This window comes from Archocentrus centrarchus, chromosome 2, assembly GCF_007364275.1.
Source record: "Archocentrus centrarchus isolate MPI-CPG fArcCen1 chromosome 2, fArcCen1, whole genome shotgun sequence".
Classification (NCBI taxonomy): Eukaryota; Metazoa; Chordata; class Actinopteri; order Cichliformes; family Cichlidae; genus Archocentrus; species Archocentrus centrarchus.
The window spans coordinates 16,043,847-16,065,626 of record NC_044347.1 but is presented as its reverse complement, the minus strand read 5'-3'; the positions used below and the strand labels follow the sequence as shown (position 1 = coordinate 16,065,626).

The 21,780-nt window shown below is 42.0% G+C and overlaps 2 protein-coding genes across 3 annotated transcripts in view; both read right to left on the bottom strand.

The window, feature by feature from the left end:
- Positions 1-755: 755 nt before the first annotated feature.
- Positions 756-16,563, bottom strand: LOC115790901 (sodium/potassium-transporting ATPase subunit alpha-1). The gene is made up of 23 exons (XM_030744912.1): positions 16,389-16,563; positions 15,872-15,982; positions 12,077-12,136; positions 10,753-10,854; positions 10,513-10,614; positions 10,309-10,422; positions 9,888-10,022; positions 9,352-9,469; positions 8,892-9,160; positions 8,495-8,803; positions 7,628-7,762; positions 6,838-7,030; positions 6,558-6,733; positions 6,335-6,471; positions 5,878-6,028; positions 5,625-5,793; positions 5,383-5,537; positions 5,168-5,291; positions 4,429-4,574; positions 4,189-4,319; positions 3,824-3,925; positions 2,564-2,655; positions 756-922 (listed from the first exon to the last, which is right to left on the bottom strand). The coding sequence occupies exons 1-23, from the start codon at positions 16,398-16,400 to the stop codon at positions 894-896; spliced, it is 3,072 nt and encodes a 1,023-aa protein (XP_030600772.1). The 5' UTR covers positions 16,401-16,563; the 3' UTR covers positions 756-893.
- Positions 16,564-18,107: 1,544 nt separating this feature from the next.
- Positions 18,108-21,780, bottom strand: part of LOC115790910 (sodium/potassium-transporting ATPase subunit alpha-1-like) — a 70,996-nt gene continuing 67,323 nt past the window's right edge. For both annotated transcript variants that reach the window (XM_030744931.1, XM_030744923.1), the window contains one exon: positions 18,108-18,283. In XM_030744931.1, coding sequence (XP_030600791.1) covers positions 18,255-18,283 — 29 coding nt within the window. In that variant the 3' untranslated portion in view covers positions 18,108-18,254. The remainder of the gene's footprint in view (positions 18,284-21,780) is intronic.

Below are 21,780 nucleotides of genomic sequence, written 5' to 3'. Positions count from 1 at the left end.
TCTGCTGAGAGATATTTTTTAGGCCTGACACTTCTTCTCTTGTCCTCCACTTGTCCAGTTCCCTCACATTTAAGGACTCACTGCACACCATGCTGAGATATGTCAAATTTTTGGAATCACGTTGTGGATGATTTAACTAAAGAAATTAGAACAAATTCTAAATTACAAAACCTGGAGAATTATTGCTCACAACCGCTTTTGAAGAAAGAAAGTCTGGCTTCGTGGAAGCAAAATATATAGAAATAAGGAGTAATTCAAGACCTTTGCACAATACGTCTATAGTCAAAATGTTTTTTTATTTATTTATTTCTGTATGAATTATTTATGATTCTGGCAGTTTGACTAATTGACTGGGAGGACCCAATCAGCAGATGAATCTACCTAATCAAACTAAGATTTAAACCTCATATTTTGAAAGTAAAAATTCTTAAATCATTGGATGCCAAAAGGCAGGTTAATAATTTATGGTAAATAATGGTCATGTTTTCCAATGAAAATGTCTCTCTTTACCTGACACATCTTGCTTGTCCCCCATTAAACTCTTCATATTCAACTCCTGCAATAAAGTTAAGGGACTGTTGGGGTGGATAATCCCACTGCACGGGTCAGTGCACCTGACTCACAGGTACGTATCTACTGAACCTTGGAACAACTTGAGTCAAGTTCCTGAAACACAGTTTCCACTCCAAATGCATCAAAGAAACCAACAGGAAAAGTGCGAACAAAAGGAAGAAAACACACAAGCAGCCTCCGTGGACAGTAGAAATGTTTTAATTGGGAAATCTATCCATGCTCTGTGGTGTTACCATGGGTCTAACATCTCAAACAAATATGTAACATGGCATTAAATAGTGATGAAATGCACGGTTGCTTCGTGTCTGTGTTGCGCTGGCTCAGTAGTACGTCTCTTTCTCCACCCAGCCTAGAAACCAAAGGAGACACAGTTAGGGACATCGTTTTTGCGATGTTTCGCCTCACACTTTAGCGTCTAAATTCGCCTTGTTGTCTTTTACGGAGAAACCCAGCGGTGGGATACGACACGACAGCCACATCGAAAATGGCTTTGGCCTTAAACCTTGCACTCAGGATGATTTCACCCCTCATGTTGGCTGACAGTGATTCAGAGAAATAAGACTCGACTGGGCAGTGTGAGAGAGATGCATGCTAAATTTAGGGAAAATGCGGCCAGAGCGAGATGTACCCTGCAGGGACGGGAGAGGCTGTGTCATGTGGGTCTCACAGTTGCTTATGAGATGACATCATCAGTGAGGCCATACATAAGCACCCTTGGATGAAATGACTTAAAGGACCACATGACACTGGCATGACCCTGTAGCTCAAAAGCTGGATGTTTCTGTGTGGGGTTTTGTGTCATTAGATGTACATATAATCCTATAAAAATGTTAGAAGTGAGTCTAATCCTAATATGTAAATGCTTGAATTATGCCATTTAGCATTAGTGCCAGGCCTTGCTTAGCTTAAGGTCATTTTAAAAAAAAAAATTCTGACTTTTGGTTTCACTTTTGAGTGAACCTGTGACCTTGCTGAGCCCATAGTTAAAAATAATCTAAGGACAGTTAACTTTGGGCTATTTACATAGTGGAAAAAAGTCTTCTAGCTGCTTTCAAAAAAAAGTCAAAAGTTGCTAGAAACCACGTCACCTCGACTTGTTTTTTTTCCCCCATCTCATTGTAACACATTATTCACCATGGATGGGCAGTGGGTTATTCACTGATCTGTGCCGTGGGGCTCAGATGTAGCACACACGCGCTCTTGCACACAGCTGCATCAGAAGGAGCAGGCCTCGCGTACAGGTTCTGCGAAGCTTTGTGGGTGGAATGATGCATTAACAATGCCAGGGTTGGGGGGGTTCAAATCCCACTGGGTGCCGCCATGTGCCTCAGCTCACTGGTTAGTGTGATGGGACGCAGTTGTGGCAGTGACAACGGACACATGCGCGCGCGAGGGGCAGACACCGCTTATGCTGAGCGCCCGCACACACCTGTGTTTCATTTTCACTTCACTACGGTGGGCACGCTCGCAAAGCTGCTGCCGCCTTTGCTCTCTGTCTGAATCACTGAGACTGACATCAGCCGCTGGAGGGAGTTTGTTTTTTTTGGTTTTGTTTTTTTGGGATATTCAACACCTTTTAAAGCCATCAATATTTCAGTACTTCCCCTCCCCCCTGCTGTCATGTTTTTAGTCTCATGCATTATTCTGAAATAGCTAAAAATAGGGTCTTGAGTTCAGAGGGTTTTTATGTGGTTTAATTAGGTTAAAGGGACACATTTTCCTCTGGCCTGCAGTGCTATTTATGCATCGAGATTATTATAGTGTGTGGGTGGCCACTTTTGGAGAAAACAGCTCGTAAATATTATGGAAGTGGACACAAACTGTCCCATACAGAAGCACACGTTTTAAGCCGCGCAACACATTTTTCTGCATCTGATTTCTTGGCAGGTGAAAATCCCCTCCGTGCTTCACAACGCTCACATTTAAAATACCGAGAATATAGGCCAGTGCCTCATAAAGTGAAAAAAAAAAAAATTAGTGAAGCTCTTACCTCCTGGGTTGCGTCTGAGGATATATCTTCTGGCTTCGTCATAAAGGAAGATGAGGAGGGAGTAGGGGAAGGCACAGAACCACCATAACGGCCTAAGGTATGGATGCACAGACAGGATGAATTATTAATGGGAACGTGACAAAAAAAAAAAAAAAAAAAAAAAAGGAAAAACACAAGAGCACTTTTGTCAGCCTGTTAGAGCATTTTCTGTCAGGTTCTCTAAAAGCACATGAAAAGCTTTTTTTGGGGGGGGGGGGTTGGGGGGGGCATCATGCTCTGGAGAAGCAACAAAATGAGGCAGGGACATTTGAGGACTCTGGGTTGAGGACGTATCCTGTCGATGTGTTCATCTCTTTGAGAGTCCTCTATGGTGACACTAAGAAGGCTGCTGAAAGCCCACTAACACAAAGCCCTAAAAACAAATCCACAAAACGTCTGTGCGATGGACACGCTCAGAAAATGGCTAAAAGAAGTCATGTTCTGCACATCTGGGGGTTCTCCTCTGCATTTTAAAGATATACAGAAATAGACTAGAGCGAGAGAGGACTAAAATAGAAAGAAGAAAACACACCCGAGCACAAATGACAGAAACAGGGACTGGAAGCCAGAGTCTGAAAGGAGACACGCATGCAGACACAGAGAATAAGAAGCCGGGGTTATTTACACATCAGCAGACACCCAAAGGAAACATGTGAGTGAGGAAGATGAGAGAGGAGAGATGGAAGAGCTGGAAACAGATAAATAAAGGTGGAAAAGGAAAGGAGCGTGTGAACTCCTGAGCTAATTAGCTTAACGAGCCCTCACTGCATTCTATTTTTCTCTTTTGGGCAAAGAAACTCATTAGTACAGCAGTTCTTGTGCTTCATTCTGCCTCTAAAGTGGAAATTACCGGTGACATTAGAAAACAGACATTTTATTTTCACCGAGACGATAAAGCTGAAGCATCACTGGACTGAAAACAAACAAACTCTCGAAGCGCTGCCTGCACTGAACAATGTACGAGAAACCTCGGGGAGGATATGGCAACCGGCGTTTCTGCAAATTAGCAGAAAAAAAAGGGGCTTTCACGGATCAGCGCTTTAACAAGGGTCGCCTCGTGCTCACCAGTGTCCTCGCATAAATTGAACAGATGTGGGACAGCAACAAAAAACAACAGTGAAGAAGAAAAAGGGCGCGTTTTGCATGATCGTCAGATTTGCTGCATTCCCCAAAGTTCTAATATAAACTCCCAGTATATTTTATTCTGTGTGCTCTACTCACTTCATGGGGTACATTCTGAGGGCAACATCCATGCCCGGGCAGTATGACAGGAAGGCAGCAAGAGCCGTCTCCTCAAAGAGCCCAAAGATGAGGATGCGGTTCCTGTGGAACAAAAATCAATGTATGGCTCAATAAAACTATAGTGACTAGTTTAAAAATTACCTGTCGGCTATGATGCCTATTGATGCTCTTGTCATGGGAAAGTACACAATACAGGTGGAAAGTGGAGCTGGAGAGGCAGCTGTCAATATGGCTTATGGCCATCTCGTCAATACTGTCTTTGATTTTATGTAAATACATGTGATTACTCAGTTATTCGGGTATTAAAAGCCTCCGTTATAATTTGGAGCTCTATGTGTACGTACGTCATTCCTTGCTGCACAATGGAGTTCCTCCTGGTCTTACAGATGATCAGATCGGCCCACTGGACGATCACAATGCTGGCGAAGAACGCCGTGTGGCAGCTGAACTCTACGATCTTTCTGCGCTCGTACGTCTGGTGTACAAAAAAAGCAAAAGGAAAAGATTATAACATTTTCATTTTTTCCTGCACTGAAACTTGAATTAAGTCTACGCATTCTGACGGTAACATTAGTGTGACTGACCCACTGCTGTCCGTAGCTGTCTTCCAGGTCATTTACATATTTATCATCCCAGAGCACTCTAAGTCCCAGCAGGTCCATGGGGAGGAAACCATTTTCAGCCAAGATGACAAAATATGTGAAGAAGCCAGCTGTGGCCTGCATCATACCTAACAGGAGAGGGGGGGCAGACGCTTATCAGAAGCAGTGCTTTCTAATAAAAACTTTTCATTAACAACAATTGTGCCTGCCTCTGGTAATTTAGATAAAGATAACACTAGTAAATATAACACGTCAGTGCCCTGCAAAGCTAAGCCCCTGGAAGGATATAAATGTTGACTTAGTCACTGTGATGAGCATCATGCAGATTGCGTCATGAAGTGCAATATGTCAAAGGAGGGATTTGAAAAAAATCTGCTTTTAGAAAGCTAATGTATCATATTCGATGCAAACTTTACCATAAAACTTGGTATGAAATATTAAAAAAAAGCTTAAAAATAAATAAATGAATGTTATTCACACCATCACTTTTCCAGGTTAAAAATTAGCAGCTCACTACAAGAAGGCAGCCATTTTGGAAATGGCTTTAAAAGTGCAGTACAAAGATAATCCACGAGTGGGCAGTAGAGTGAGCTGATGAATCAGAGGTGTTTTTTTCCCTCAGTTTTTTTTCCTCTCTTTTTGGTGCCTGACTTCATGTATCAAATATTATAAAAACTGAGCTACATTATGGTTAAAGGTTAATAAATAAATGATGTGTTACCAATTTGTCCGTAGGCTATACTGATGAGCCTCTCATTCACCAGCTTGTCTGTTTTCGGGTTTCTAGGCTGTCTCTTCATGATGTCGCTCTCAGCTTTCTCGTAAGCCAGGGAGATGGCGGGGACCTGAGACACAGCAAGTGAATAAATAAATACATAAAATGAGCAAATCATTTGAACCTCAATGTGGAAAAGAATCAGCAACCAATAAGCTCACCATGTCAGTTCCCAGATCAATACAGAGGATGGTGACGGTTCCGAGGGGCAGAGGGATGTTGGCGATGATGAAGAGGAGGAAGGGTGAGATCTCGGGGATGTTACTGGTCAGAGTGTAGGCGATGGACTTCTTCAAGTTATCAAAGATCAGCCGGCCTGAGACAGTAAATAAGCAGTTGTAGTGATGCTTTGTATTGTGTATTTCCAGATTTCTGCAGGTATAACTCTTGGTCTAGTTCTTACCTTCTTCCACTCCAGTTACAATGGAGGCAAAGTTATCGTCCAGCAGGATCATGTCGGCGGCCTGCTTGGAGACATCAGAACCAGCGATCCCCATGGCGACGCCAATGTCAGCTTTCTTCAGAGCTGGAGAGTCGTTCACACCGTCACCTGTCACGGCCACAATGGCGCCCTGCACAGGGAACAAAGCGTTGTTAGGAGTTCCAAACAGAACATTTATGAACTTGTGTTTGTGAGAATCCCCCCTGATGCTCACCTGTCTCTGGCATCCTTCCACAATGATCAGTTTCTGCTGAGGGGAGGTCCTGGCAAATACAATTTCTGTGTGATGCTGCAGCAAATCGTCAAGCTCCTCTGAGGTCAGGTCTTTCAGGTCACCACCGTGGACAACGCAGGCCTTAGCATCCCTGAAGGTGACATTGCCAGTGTTAGTACCACAGCAGGGTATGATCAGGACATTAGGGGGGGAAACAGAAGTGAATTCTGTCAAAACTAACACAGCGTCAACCTCAACATGAACAGGCAATGGCAGTATCAGGGAAACATTAGCAATAGAACAAAGCAGCAACACCAGCGAAGCTCCACATTGAGTAAATTAATGGTAAAAGCCTTTTGAGGCTGTCTGGATAACTCTCCAAGGAGAGGAAGATTTTCAACAACTGCTACTGACACTTGAGAGACACTCAAAGGTAGCCGAATAAAGTAAAACTAACCTGGGGTTGACCTCTGAAACTGGAACATTCAGGCGGGCAGCAATGTCTTCAACAGTCTCGTTGCCTTCAGAGATGATGCCCACACCTTTAGCAATCGCCTTGGCTGTAATTGGATGGTCACCTGTGACCATGATGACCTGTGAGGGAAGAGAAATATTTAAGTATTTTTTTATTTGAGTATTTTTTAACATTTAAGACAAGAACAGTCAAAAAGTGAGCTTACCTTGATTCCTGCACTCCTGCATTTACCCACAGCATCGGGCACAGCAGCACGAGGAGGGTCGATCATAGCCATGAGGCCGATGAAGCACAAGTTCTCAGTGGGGAAGTTCACCTCATCAGTGTCAAAAGCAAAGCCCTCTGGGAACTGGTCATCAGGCAAATGGAATTGGCAGAAACCTGAAAAAGACACATAGAAAACGCTTGTCAAGACTTCACAGGACTTTCCCTTTTTTTCCACCAGCTAATAAAGGATGGAGCTATAGAATAAAGCCGTGCTGTACCCAATACTCTCTCTCCAAGACCTCCCAACTCAACATAGGCATTCTGGAAAGCATCCTTCAGCTCATCATCCAGAGGATGCTCTTTGCCCTGGATCACAATGGTGGCGCAGCGGTCCAAAATCCTCTCTGGGGCTCCTTTCATCACCAGCAGATGTTTGCTTTCTCCGGGGGTTGTGTTCTTATGGATGGAGAGCTGTGGAACAACAGAACAGCTGGATTTGAATACAGGTTTTATTTATACTATCAGTGGTTTATGTAAAGCAAAACTGCTTTGACAAGAACTTTAGTCCAAAGCACCCTAATAATTAACCCTACCACTAGGGGGCACAAGTCAGCATTTAATACTCAAAAAATGTTGTACATAAGAGATGAATATAATTTAAGGGTTTAAAATTCAAGACAATGCGGAATTGCCTAAAACCTGAATGCTTTCTAATGGCCAGCAGGTCTGGTTGGAAAAATGTTTATCGCCTAAATCTTTTGTTTCAAGTCTTTTTTAATACAGCCTGATGCTCACTTTGTACATTATAGTCCAATTTAGACTAAAACACGTGTTAAAGCAGGGCTTTAGGGTACGGCCATCCTGTGATTGACAGCTTGCTTCTGTATGAGGCTGTAATGTCCTTGATTTCTCAATCAGATCCACAACCTTTCATATCCAGTTTTAAAAAGAAACAATCTAATGCTCAAGTCAAGACTTGAAAACTGGACTCGAGTGGCTAAATCCCTCCCTGACATCCAATGCGTGGAAGCATTGTCTTGTATTTTTGAGCTTGAACACGCTGTTTACCTGGTATTTGTTTGTGGAATTGAAGGGGATCTCAGCAATCTTGGGGTATTTCTCTCTCATGCTGCTAACAGATCCGCAGCACAGCTCGATGCACTTCAGCAAGGCGGCTTCTGAGGCATCACCAGCGACATCTCTCTGTGGAGTCAAGCAAAAGTTAGATCTGATGCAAAGCATCGTTCACACCCCATTTTATAACAATATCTTGCAAACTCACATGTACACAACAACTATGCATCTATCATTTGTTGTTGAATTACATAAATTATACACCACCCAGGTGTTTGTGGATGTCACTTCCTAAATTGGGTAGATGATTTTGTGGACTATGACTCATCTTCACTCCAACAATCACTTGAACAACACATGTTAAAATTATTATTTTTACTGTGCAATAAATTGCCTACTGTGTCACATTTAATTCCCAGCATAACAACAGTTGGTAACACACTTACCAGCACTCATTATATATAAAAAGTTAATGGGTTCTCTCTGGCCAACCCCTGCTATATATTTAAAACAGCCTTTAATTATCTTGAGGGATTTTCTAAAGATTTGTAATGCTGGTTGGCTGCAGCTAAATCTGGTTGAATCCTGAAAGTTTTTAGCGAGCTCATAATCCTGCATCACTTCCCGCACAATCACTGCATCTCATTGTTCACTAGGTATACTATCAAATTCCTGAAAATGCTTAAAGAAATTAGGTCAAAATACCACGAGGTAATAATCTCTGTGCTTGTTTACAACCAGGGCTGTGAGGATTTACTCCACTGAAACAAAGGTTGTTTTGTGGTGATTACAGTGGATGAACTAGAGCAACAAAGCTACTGCTTGGTAACCAACAGAGTTTTAAAGATGAAGGTTTCTCACCTTCAGAATGGGAATGTTGGTCTGGTCAGCCAGGAAGACGGCACGGTTGCAGAGTCCAGCGATTCTAGACAGAGCTGCCCAGGTGGGTGAGCTCCTGTCAAAAGAGGTACCGCTCTGGTTCTCAGTGGTGTCGGCCTCGTGGATCTGATTGTCAAACCACATGTGGGCCACGGTCATTCTGTTCTGGGTCAGGGTGCCGGTCTTGTCTGAGCAGATGGTGGAGGTGGAGCCCAGAGTCTCGACAGCTTCCAAGTTCTTCACCAGGCAGTTCTTCTTGGCCATACGCTTAGCAGTCAGGGTCAGACACACCTGCAGACAACAAGTTTTTAACAACTGCACTCTTCATCAATCAAATATAAGGTAGTTGAAGAGAATGGCACTAGACACCAAAACTCACAGTGACGGTAGCCAGGAGACCTTCTGGCACATTGGCGACAATGATACCAATCAGGAAGATGACAGCCTCCAGCCAGCCGTAGCCGAGGATGAGAGAGAGGATGAAAAAAGAAACACCCAGGAAGACGGCCACTCCAGTGATGATGTGGATAAAATGCTCGATCTCAATGGCAATGGGAGTTTTGCCGCCTTCCAAACTGGAAGCCAGGGTGGCGATACGACCCATGACGGTGCGGTCTCCGGTGTTGATGACGATTCCTCTGGCTGTACCTGAAAAGAGAAGACAGACTGAGTCCACTGACAAATGGGTCATATCATTTCTCTTCCTGTTTTTCCACAGTGATGGAAGCTCAGTAACAATTGATGAACTATCACCAAGCTCATGTTTCATGTTTCATGCTCATGTTTAAAGCTGCATTTATTTTTCTGCGTCAACAGTTAGTTGTTCATTTTTTTTTTACCTTCAACACAGTTGGTGGAGAAGAAAGCAATGTTCCTGGTTTCCAGAGGGTTTTCATTGGAGAAGTCTGGAGAACGAGTCTGGGGCTCTGACTCACCAGTCAGGGAGGAGTTGTCCACCTAAAAGAGGAAATTAGTACAAATAAAAAAATAAATAAATAGTATGCAGGAATTTATATCTGGATATTTGGATCTTTTCTGGCACCTCCCTTACAATCCTACATCCATAGATGGAAAGCCTAAAGTGGAGAGAGTAGCAGTAAGACCCCCACCCCAGCACAGAAACAGGCATCAATGACACAGGACATCACACATTTTAAGCGAGAAACCGCATCAAAGCAGGAGCTAGGGTGGAGGTGGGTTGTCAAGCAGCTTGCAGACGAGCAACGACGGAAACCAGGCTAAAGCAACAACATTATCACAGAGTAACTTCATTCTAAAGAAGTAAATTGGGCAGCGCAAATCATAGATTAGATATCAAACCAAACACGCTACAAAAATGCACGGTGAGATCAACAGGAGCATTTGAGGTACAGACCTTGCAGCCGTGAGCAGAGATGATTCTCAGATCAGCAGGGATCCTGTCTCCTCCTTTCACCTCCACTAAATCTCCGAGCACCACTTCCTCAGCGTTGATGCTCTTCTTCTCACCATCACGGATAACCAGGGCTTGCTATGAAATCAAAGGTTTTGGGTCATTTTTAGAAGACATGTTAAACATAATTAAACATGTCAAAAGAGACTGGACTTCATTGATATTTTTTTGTTTTTATTCCCAGTAGCCCAAATTCAGATGACTGACTGTAAAAAATGTATCATCAGCAATGTAATGCTAATGAAATTGTATAATTAGAACTGCTGGTTGAAATCGTCTGGAGGCTATAAAGAAACAAGGAATTTGAGAAAATAAAAGTAGGGATAAATTAGCAGTTACATTAACTTTCCATTCAGTGTCTCACCTGTGGGACCAGGTTCTTGAAGGACTCCATGATCTTGGAGCTCTTGGCCTCTTGGTAGTAGGAGAAGCAACCAGTGATGATGACAACAGCAGAAAGCACAATACCTAGGTACAACTACACAAAGAGAGACGGGACACACAACCTTTTAAGTATTAATTATTTAATTAAAAAGATAACAATCCAGAAAAAAGACGTTATCATTACATTATCATTTGCCGGTTCATCTTCTGCAGCAGCCTGGATACCATAAGCCAAGAAGCAGAGCACGGCACCAATCCACAGCAACATGGAGAAACCACCAAACAGCTGGAAACAAGAGAAAATAACATTCAGGCTTTGCTGGTTGTACTGCCATGCAGTGCCTCAGACTAAATTTGCATTTTTAATATTTGAATATTCAAACACAGGTTTGTGTTTTGCAGTAGGAGAATGTCTCACTCTTACCTGTTTGCAGAACTTGACCCATTCAGGCGTTGTGGGAGGGGGAGTGAGGGCGTTGGGGCCATCTCGAGCCAGGATCTCTTTTGCTCTGGAGGAGGAAAGACCCTAAAAAGAGACACGGAGAAAGAAGCTGTGTAAACTATGATATGCTAAATGTTCCCCTTTCTCGAAATCCGTCTTAATCTTCTTTCACTGGATGAGAAACCTACTGAAGGATGAGAACATTTCCTGCTTCGCACTTTTATTTTGTAAACAGGTTCACACTGTTCCACAAAGACATGGTGGAATAAGAGCTGGTTGACATAAAAACAAAAGAAACCCCAAGCACAGGAAGAAAAATCTGAGTAATCTTAAAATTATAGCTTCCTCTTTTTTATGTGTGACTTGTGGTAAATCAAACCTCACCATACCAAAGCAGTAATAAAACTGGGAGAGAAGGATACCAGATGATCGGGTTGTATGTCTCTTATTGTATGTGTGATTGAAGGGCTGTTAAAACAAATACTGGGAGTAAAAAGCAGCTTTTTTCCTCGTTGGCAGGATCAATAAGGCTGGTGTGCCAGTGTGAATGAAGTCTTTGTTTTAGGGCAAACTCAGACAGATCAGATTTCAGGACATAATCAGCGTCAGTCAAGCATTTGGCAATGGCGGGATTGTATTGGCTCGTGTAATTGAATTCTGTGTGTGTCCTTAGCTTGATGAAGAAAACAAGAAGAGTAGGAGCTAACTTTCCTTTTTTCTGTACAGTTTTGCATGTACTGATACTTCAAAGGGCCAGTCTCTTTCTTCTACTTAGAAATTTCTCATCTCTTCTTTAGCTGTGGGATCATGTAACAATGTGACTCAGTTACAATCCAGTACAGTAGGAACACTTCCTACCAAAGAAAAATGATCTCTTCTCTAAACTGCTTCCAATTCATGCTCCCAACCAAGACCATTACAGTACTTTTAAAACACTGGCTCAGAATAACAGGGATGCTGCTAATGGCTAAAACTCTTTTGTGTGTGTGTGTGTGTGTGTGTGTGCTAGGTGAAGAAATATGCTTCTTTGGGATATAGTTTACATGACACAATTAGAGTTTTGCATGGTGGTAAAATTTCTGCATTTTTACTGCTTTTTTCTTGGATAGTGCACTAAACCGCTGGATAAATACAAAAAAAAAGGTGTCACTGTAAAGTGTGTTCAGCTCTTTAGTCAGTTGTTTGACCTCAGTTTGGACTGCGCAATCTTCCCTGACCTCTGTCCTCATCAACTCAAACACTCACAAATACAAAGGCATACACGTAGGCATGCGCGCGCACACCCACACACATCTGGAGTGCTCACCCTGGTTAGGTCAGTTCCATATTTTCTGTGAAGTTCATCCAAGGTTAACTTGTGATCATCCTATGGAGAGAGAGAAGCAAAGAGACTGAGTGACATTTCATTAAACAAGCCCAAATCCCTGTGATTTTAAAATTGCAGTCATTATCTCCTTTGAGGATTTAAAAAAGAAGTCTGGCAACATAACAATGGCAAAGGTAAATACGCCATCTGACCAGGATTATGGGTGCACGCTTAAAATTACTTAAAGCAGACAAAGTCCGCCAGTGAGTATAATGTAAAGGGTGCTGTGGGCTCAGTGATGTTTGGACTCCCTCAAGCAATCAGTTTGCAGTGAGCAAACACTCAATCAATCGATGCCACTCAGCTGACAGACTGACGTTTGGTCTCAAAAGTTGCACTCACTTGTTTGACGTTTCAGCGAAGCTCCCCCAAGAACTCTTTCTGACTCATTGGTAAACTCACATCATTATCAGCATCACCAAAGCGAATTTAGTGCAACGATTTCATGTTGATTTCATATTGACTTTGATCATGAGTGTCTGAAGTAACCAAAAGTTTTAATCTGGGAATGCTTTGGTTATTTCCAAATGAAATAGTGACAGAAACTAAAGTAGCCCTGCAAATGAACAACCACAGAAGCCGATACTGTATTTTTTGAGCAAAGCCCTACAGTGAGATTCTTTTAGTGTAATTTGGATGACCTGCAGTGAGATCTAACTCCCACCTTTCATTGTTTTGAAACTGAGAAAACAAAGTAATGTGATTTTTAAACAGAATGCAAGGCACTCAAGAAACAACAGTATCTATTTAGTCTCCATTTCTGGCCTAATATGTTTTGGTTAATTAAACTTCCATGAAACAAAAGCAACAAGTCAACTGATAGTGGTGGACTTGGAGCTTGAGGGTCCTGCGCAGTATCATAGCTGTTCCCAGGACTGCGCTCTTCTGGACAGAGATCTCGGATGTTGTATCCGGAATTTGCTGGAGCCACTGCCTGAGTGTTCCGATTACCACGGGGACCACTGTTACCCTCAGCTTCCACATCCACTCAGGATCCATGTGTGGCATTGAGTCATAGGCTGTCTTGTAGTCAATCCAGGTAGTGCACAGGTTGGTCAGTCTGGTCTTACAGTCTTGAGTGACAGCTCTATGTACCAATAGATGGTGTTTTGCTCCTCTGGTTTTAATGCCAATTCCTTTCTGGGCCCTGCTCATGCACTGACCGATGTGCCTCTTTATTTTAGTTGCAATGATGCCTGACAGGAGCTTGTGCCGAGGAAGGTTATGGATGGGTTGGATGGGACCAGTCCCTTCTGGGGATCCTTGGGAACAGGACTGCATCCTTCTCCCATATGCTCTTTCAGTATTACTCCATCTCCAGCCTCCCATATATACAACATATATATTTAATATTATATAATAAACTTTAATGACAAATATATATTTAAAATATTGTTAAAAGCTAGCAGAAGATAATCTTAATCTGTTGTATCACATCACGTTGCTTGGCAATCTTTGAAAATACATACAAAAGCAAATATAACACATTATATCCTTATCATTTTAATTTCACAACACATCTGATTTTTATCCACAAAATGTGGATTATGCAAGATATATTATGATGTCATCATGTTGCCTAGCAACTTTGTTTAAAATTTAAAGCTTCAGTCTTCCACATGTATATTACATTTTGCTTTTTAGTCACATCGATCTGACCACTGAAGTTGTCGGCTATTCCTGAATGAGGTGAGCCCTGTCACATTCAAATGGACTGTTTACAGTCATGCGCGGGGGGGGATGGGTGTAGCCTCATGGTTTAATCACCACTGCTGCCTCATTGCATTATAATGAGCGTACAAAATGTTCCATACCAAATATGCCACAGATAATGTGTTTACATTACATGCCACAAACTGCTGGTGCCATTTCCACCCTTCAACAGCTTCTGGCACATACAAACCTACATTATGGCCAACTACACACTGCTGGACCAGTTGAGGACAGCAGTCTAACAGAAAGTGTAGCACTTTCTGTTAGACTTTGTCACATTTTTATCAGAATCACTATCTGCTTTTGGTTGCTGTGGGAGTCATCCCTATTGTCTTTAACTGGACTTTGATGTCTGGTGCAATAATCATTAAAATGCCAGCTCCATGGATTTCACAGAGAGCCACCAACAGTTTTACTACAGAGCTGTTATTTTTATACATTAATATTTAACTAAAGTCAAATCTGTGAATTATCAACACCAGATAATAAATCCAAGCTGCCCTTTGACAGTAAATCTTATTTTGAAATTCATTTTCAATGGTAGCCTGGCACATTAAAGACAGTGCCTGCTTTTAATTGCAGGTCATGGGAGGTCGTGGCTCTTTGGTGATAGAGTTGCTATGGTACTAAGATGTCCTTCAGTGGCAACAGGACTTTGAGCTCAAGTTAAGATGTACAGAGGACAATAATCATCCTTAATATGCAAGACTGGGCTTTTATTACCTATTAACCTGCAGTACTCTGTGACCTGCAGGATGACATTGGGATGAAAGGACCGTTGCTTGGTTCAAGAAAAAAAAAAGCATGTTCTATAAAACAAAGTAGTTTTTAAAAAGTTACTTTAGAGCCATACAGAATATCTGCAATCGCATAGTAATATTTATCTACACCTTTGCTTTGTGACCTTGTGAAAGTCACTGACTGCCAACATTTAAAGTTCATAATTCTGCAAAAATAACTGATGATTACTGTGACAGAAATCGCTGGCAGGACATTTCAACACAGCCTGCTTACTAATATGTGACTGGCTCTTTGAGATGTCACTGAATTTGCTTCCGTGTCAACTGACCTTGTCAAGGACAAAAGCAAAAGTATGGATGTCTGCTTAATGAGGCGTATCCAGTTCAGAGGTGAGACGAATGGTGAATGTCTCTATATTTCAGATGAAAATGTAACAATCTTTAAATCCTTTAATAAAAGCATTCCTGATTTTAAAAACAAAAACAGAATGTCTGTTATGATCATGCTTTGGTGCTCCACTGATGACTTTGTCATTAACTTAGACCAAGCTCCTCGCTGACCTTGGGAAATGACATAAGCGAGCTGCAGAGTCAGGCTGAGAAAAAGCTGACAGCAGTGGAAATGATCTAAGTCTTCTGCTTTTTCCCCCTCATTTGTCTATGCCAGGATATGTCAAACCCACCTAAACCTTTAAGTGTGAAACTTTTCAACGCTGCCAATTTACACGATCAGAGTGCAGCGGGAAGAGTTTCAGCGTTGGAAAATTCAAAGCATATAAATGAAAAATGCTGACTGTTAGTGGAAGTTCATGCATTTCAGAAACTAAGGAAGATAATAGCAGTGACCTCCCACCCAGAACTTCAGCAATGAGTGTTTGTTGAGTTCAATCTTGATAAGCATTACTTCAAAGTTAATTATAGCTTTGAACTAAACTATGCAAGCAGTCTTAATGATATGTGACTGTACATCCAGCAGTGTAAGCAGAGAGCTATGTCTCATGTGACATAACAGACCAAAGCAGAGGTTTGTCTCAGGCATGACTGCATCATTGTTGTGGTGACTGGCAGTGATCGAGAGTCCTAATATGGACTGAGTGAGACTGTCATGAAGTTTAAGCTTAGAAAAGTTTTATATAATGACTTGGAAATGATGTCACATGCTAGAAGTTCCTTTAAACTAGTTTAGATGTAGTTTTGGGGTCTTTGGTATCATCTTGCTATGCTTAAATTACATCAGGTGGCAAATAATGACAGACTGGTTTCACTTAAGCTCTGTACTCACAAGGTCGACTTCTTTTTTCAGATCGTCCATGTCCTTCTTCTGTTTCCCCTTCTTGCCTTTTTTTCCCCCATCTTCTGAGGTTGCTGCCAGTTTGTACTCATCTTTCCCTTTCTGGAATGATGGAAAGTGAAATGAAATCAGTCCAGAAAGGGAAAAGCCTAAAGGAAACACAGCCCTGAAACTCCTAAAAGTTCTAAGAGGCAGGAAGTTGTGTCAACTGTCCTGTTCAAACATATTGCGAAACTTGTGTTAATTATTGTTAACACGGTTCTTTAATCTGACTGTTTAAAGTCTGGAGTTCATGTAGTTTCTAAAGCTGTAAAGAAGGAAGAAGTCTTAAGTCAGCGCAGGAGAATTTGGCACTCATGTGCAAAGTTAAGCAACTGCAAACTGTCAAGCTCAACCAAAAACTTGTGACTGCAATTTGATCTCAAAGCTGAAAAAGCATAAAAAGCCTAATATCAACCTAAGTCTACATACTGCAGGCAAAAACATGTGACATAGTTCCAACACTTACCCCAAGCCCCATGACTGCAGCACCAGTCAGTTAGCAGTAATCCAGTCGCTTTTAAAACTGAAACTACTCCGCCTCTCTCTCTGTCACACTCGCTCTCTCTCTCTTTTCAGTCCAGTTGTCTTCCACTCCTCCCCAGAGCAAACAAGGTACAAAGACTGTATTCACACATCTTTATATACCTGGAGTGGAGGAGAAGGAGGAGCTTGGGGGCTGGGGGAAGGGGCAGGGGCAGGGGGAGTTAAAACTGAACAGGTAGCAAAGTTACTAGCAGAGGGAGGGACAGTGGGAGGAGGAGCACTATGAAGGGGAGAGCTAAATCTTACTCAACTTCTCAGTTTTGTTCTTGCTACCTCCCATCCTCCCCTTCCTTCTGCTTTCTGCCACTCTTAAAACCATTTTTCATTTTCTTTCTTAAAAAAAAAAATAATAAATTTCACCTGTAACATCGCTCATGTGAATCCCTGTGGGCATTGTCTCAGTCTGTATGTGCATACTTCACAGTGAAAGGCAAGATAACGAGAGACACAGAAATAAAGCAACGGCTCCAAAGGTCAAAGTCCAGCTCTGAAGGTGACTGATTGCCCAAAGCTTGAATAACAAAGACTTAAAGTTAAAAAGAGGTGAGAAGCTGATTAAAGCTGACTGACTTTTATCCTGTGAGGGCACAGGAGATAGAAAGAGAACAAAACAGTTACTCAAAGCAGAGATAATGTGGAATGCAAAGGGAGTAATCCACTGAGCATGAAGCTCAGAGCAAAAACAAACATAGAAAAATCCCATTTGAAAGAGTTTTGAGGAAAACTTTTAGGTTTCTCATCCAAACTTGGCCAAAGTTGAATGCAAATATGAATTTAATTGGTTCAGTTGATACGCTAACAGGAACCAAAAGGTTTGCAGCCGCCACTGGAATTCCTACCTCAGCATTCCTGAGGCTAGCAAAGTCTAAAGCAAAGCCATAAAGTTTAACTGAGAGGATTTCAAAGAATGATTAAGCAACATGTGCTTGGAACACTCTGTACCCTAGAACAAAGTGAGCTCTAGCTTCTAACTTCTTAATTAAATGTCACGCTTGTGAAACAAATGCACTGTACAAAAGTTTTCTGCACTAGCATTCATAGATCCATGGTGAAACCAGTGGACACTTGTTTCCCCTATGAAACCAACACATGCCCTCTGTGTTAAGTGAAATTTGTGGTGAGGATTAAGGACTGTCCTTGGTGGCTGGCTGGTAGGGGTTGTTGGAAGTGTTTGGAGTAAATTTACAACTGTTTGTAGTTACTCAACTGTTGCAGGGTGGGGGTGGGGTGGGGGATTAACAATGCAAGGAGATAAGGAATGAAAGGGAGGGATCTTGCAAAATAGTGTGTTGGGGGGGGGGGCACATGGAAAATCTCAGAAATTAACATAATATTAATTAATGAATGATTAAGCAACATAGTCCCTATGAAATACTCTGTGCCCTTGAGAAGACAAAGTGATCTCTTAACTTGTTATCAGATTGTTAGAAATAACAGAAAACATGCTAAAATCCAGTCTCTGTTTGAGAGATCTTGCTTGCACCTAACTAAGCTCTTTATGTTGAAGTACTGTATTTAAATGAAAGGACTTTTGAGGTAGATAATCACATCTTTTCTGAGTGTTTTGCTCAAATGCACTCAGCGCAACACAGAAACCATCAAGAAAGGCGTGGACAAAATAAAAATAACATGCAACAGTGCACAATGTCAATGTTTTATTGTAATGGCCGTACATCCATGAGTACATTCCTAATCTAACCATGCTTTGTGTTGTTAGTGGTCTGACATGTCGAACAAATGTGTAGCATATGAAACACGCACTCCTGTGTCCTGTGTCTGTTGTGTTGGCTCAGTAGTATGTCTCTTTCTCCACCCAACCTAGAAACCAAAAGAGACACAATTAGGGACATTGCTTTTGTGATGTTTCACCTCACATTTTAGGGTTTAAATTCTACTTGTTGTCATGTTGTTTGGCAAACCAATCCAAAGACAGAATAGGACAGGATGGTTGAATGGGTGCATCGAAAAAAAAAATATGATTTCAAAAACTTGCACTTGATTTAATGTGTTATGTTTGTTGACACTGATTTAAAGAAATGAGACTTGACTGGGGAACACGAGGAAGATGTACCCTGAATTTAGGCCAAATGTGGCCTAAATTCGGTAATGTGTCATTGTCCTGGGTTTTTGACCCAGCGTTTTGTGTTTTGGACTCATGTTTATTTAATATTTTGGTGTCTGAGTTATTAATTCCAGGTTTTGTTTCGTTCTATTCATTGGCCTTCAGTTTTATGGTTTCTCTTTATAGCGGCAATGCTTTTGTCTTCAGTCCTTTGTTCTTGATGTCTTTGTTGTTTGGTTTTCTGTCTGTGTTTGGTATTAAGATTTTCAGGCCTTCTTAGCTTTATTTATCTGGGTTCTGTTCGTGGCTACTGTTTACTTTGTATTTAACATTGTTTCAGTTATCAGGCTTCCCCTGTGCCTTGTCAAGATTTTGTCTATTTGTGATTCAGTTGTTACTTCCTGTTTTATTAGTCTTTTGTCTTGTGTCCTTTGTGTTCAGTTTTGCTTCCTCTGTTGTTTTCCCCAGTTAGTTTTTGCTGTATTTCCTGGTGTTTTCCATTTCTCCAATTACCCCAGTGTGTATTTAAACCCCAATTTGCATTTGTTCATTGTTGTGTCATACTGTGTATCTGTCTTTGTATTTCCCAATGCAATGGTGTGGATTTGTGATCTTCTGTCAGTCATCTACATTATGAATTTGCTTCCGCTACCTAAAAAAGTTTCAGTTAGTTAATTCCATCTTGAAGTCTGCATCTGGGTCTGCTTTCTACTTAAACCTTGACACGACCATACAATGGACCCAGCAGGCATGGCAATCGTGAGGAATGAGGAGCTAATGAAGGAGTTTCCAAGGCTTTAAGAATTCACGCCCAGATCCATGATTCAACAGACATTAATGTTCTTTCAGTCAGACTTCATGCTATGAGTATAATTTTCACACACCCTCAAATACAGTAGTCTCCAAATATCTTGAACATTTTGATGTTAACTCACATGGAGAGACAGATTAAAAGACTGAAATCTAACTTCATTTCCCCATCACCAGGCTTACCATCAGCTAAGTCTCTGTCTCTGCAGGCACAGCCCAGTACTCCAGCCCCATAGCAGCAGCAGCAACTGCAGCCCTGGACCCAAGCTTCATCACAACAGCCCTGCACCCAAGACTTGTTGCCAGCTGGCCACAGGAGGAAGCGAGTCTCTTGGCTGTGAGCCGGGACTTTTCATCTCCTCGGACAAGCTCGGACATCTTCTTTCTTGTGGGACCTGACCCTGGGACTGCCTGGTCCTGAGCATCATCTGATTATACCACTGAGCTCTCCAGCCTCAATAGCGCTGCTGACCAGCCCATCCATCAATCAGAGTCTATCCTCAGCCAACTCTGTCAGAGATTATCAATTGTGTTCCTCATCCAACTCTGTCAGAGATTATCAATTGTGTTCCTCATCCAACTCTGTCAGAGATTATCAGTTGTGTTCCTCATCCAACTCTGTCAGAGATTATCAATTGTGTTCCTCATCCAACTCTGTCAGAGATTATCAGTTGTGTTCCTCATCCAACTCTGTCAGAGATTATCAATTGTGTTCCTCATCCAACTCTGTCAGAGATTATCAGTTGTGTTCCTCATCCAACTCTGTCAGAGATTATCAATTGTGTTCCTCATCCAACTCTGTCAGAGATTATCAGTTGTGTTCCTCATCCAACTCTGTCAGAGATTATCAATTGTGTTCCTCATCCAACTCTGTCAGAGATTATCAGTTGTGTTCCTCATCCAACTCTGTCAGAGATTATCAGTTGTGTTCCTCATCCAACTCTGTCAGAGATTATCAATTGTGTTCCTCATCCAACTCTGTCAAGGATTATCAATTGCATTCATCATCCAACTCTGTCAGAGACTATCAATTGTGTTCATCATCCAACTCAGTCAGAGACTATCAGTTGTGTTCCTCATCCAACTCTGTCAGAGACTATCAATTGCGTTCATCATCCAACTCAGTCAGAGACTATCAATTGTGTTCCTTATCCAACTCTGTCAGACACTATCAATTGTGTTCCTCATCCAACTCAGTCAGACACTATCAATTGTGTTCCTCATCCAACTCAATCAGAGACTATCAATTGTGTTCCTCAGCCAAATCAGTCAGAAACTATACATTATGTTATTCAGCCAGCTCAGTCAGAGATTATCAATTGCGTTCATCATCCAACTCAGTCAGAGATTGTCAGTTGTGTTCCTCATCCAACTCTGTCAGAGATTATCAGTTGTGTTCCTCATCCAACTCTGTCAGAGATTATCAATTGTGTTCATCATCCAACTCAGTCAGAGACTATCAATTGTGTTCCTCATCCAACTCTGTCAGAGATTATCAGTTGTGTTCCTCATCCAACTCTGTCAGAGATTATCAATTGTGTTCCTCATCCAACTCTGTCAGAGATTATCAATTGTGTTCCTCATCCAACTCAGTCAGAGACTATCAATTGTGTACCTCAGCCAATTCAGTCAGAGACTATCAATTGTGTTCCTCATCCAACTCAATCAGAGACTATCAATTGTGTTCCTCATCCAACTCTGTCAGAGATTATCATTTGTGTTCCTCATCCAACTCTGTCAGAGATTATCAGTTGTGTTCCTCATCCAACTCTGTCAGAGATTATCAACTGTGTTCCTCATCCAACTCTGTCAGAGACTATCAATTGTGTTCCTCAGCCAAATCAGTCAGAAACTATACATTATGTTATTCAGCCAGCTCAGTCAGAGACTATCAATTGCGTTAGTCAGCCAACTCAGTGGGAGACTAACTCTGTTTACTATGTCCTTGCATCCAGAGCTGCCACAGCCCCAGTCAGAGAATATTGTGTACTCGGATGATCAGCCACAGTCATTGGAGGAAACAGCTGTGAGCCCAGCTCAACCTGGGAATCCTGAGTATACTGAGCACCCCGTACAATCTGAATATCCTGAGCACCCAGTGCAACCAAATATCCTGAGCACGCAGTGCAGCCCTTGTATCCTAAGCACCCGGTGTGACCTGAGTATTCCTAGCACAGCATGCAACCTGAATATCCTGCGCACCCTGTGCACACCGAGTATTGTCAGCACCCCGTGCAACCTGAATATTCCAAGCACCCCTTGCAACAAGAATATCCCGAGCAACCTGTGCAACCTGAGTATCTTGAGCAACCTGATCTGGAGCTGATAGAGCCCCAGTCAACAAATCCTGAGTGTTCCGAGAATACTTGGTATCTTAAGAATCCACTGCAAGAGTCCTGGTCTCCAGAGACTTCTGAGCCCTAAGGTGTTCCGTCGCCTTCAC

Excerpts from the sequence above, each read along its gene's own strand:
- LOC115790901 (XM_030744912.1), bottom strand. Across the intron at positions 10,615-10,752 it reads GGGTCAAGTTCTGCAAACAG|CTGTTTGGTGGTTTCTCCAT; the intron begins GTAAGAGTGAGA and ends TCTTGTTTCCAG. Across the intron at positions 4,575-5,167 it reads TATAGCCTACGGACAAATTG|GTATGATGCAGGCCACAGCT; the intron begins GTAACACATCAT and ends CTCTCCTGTTAG.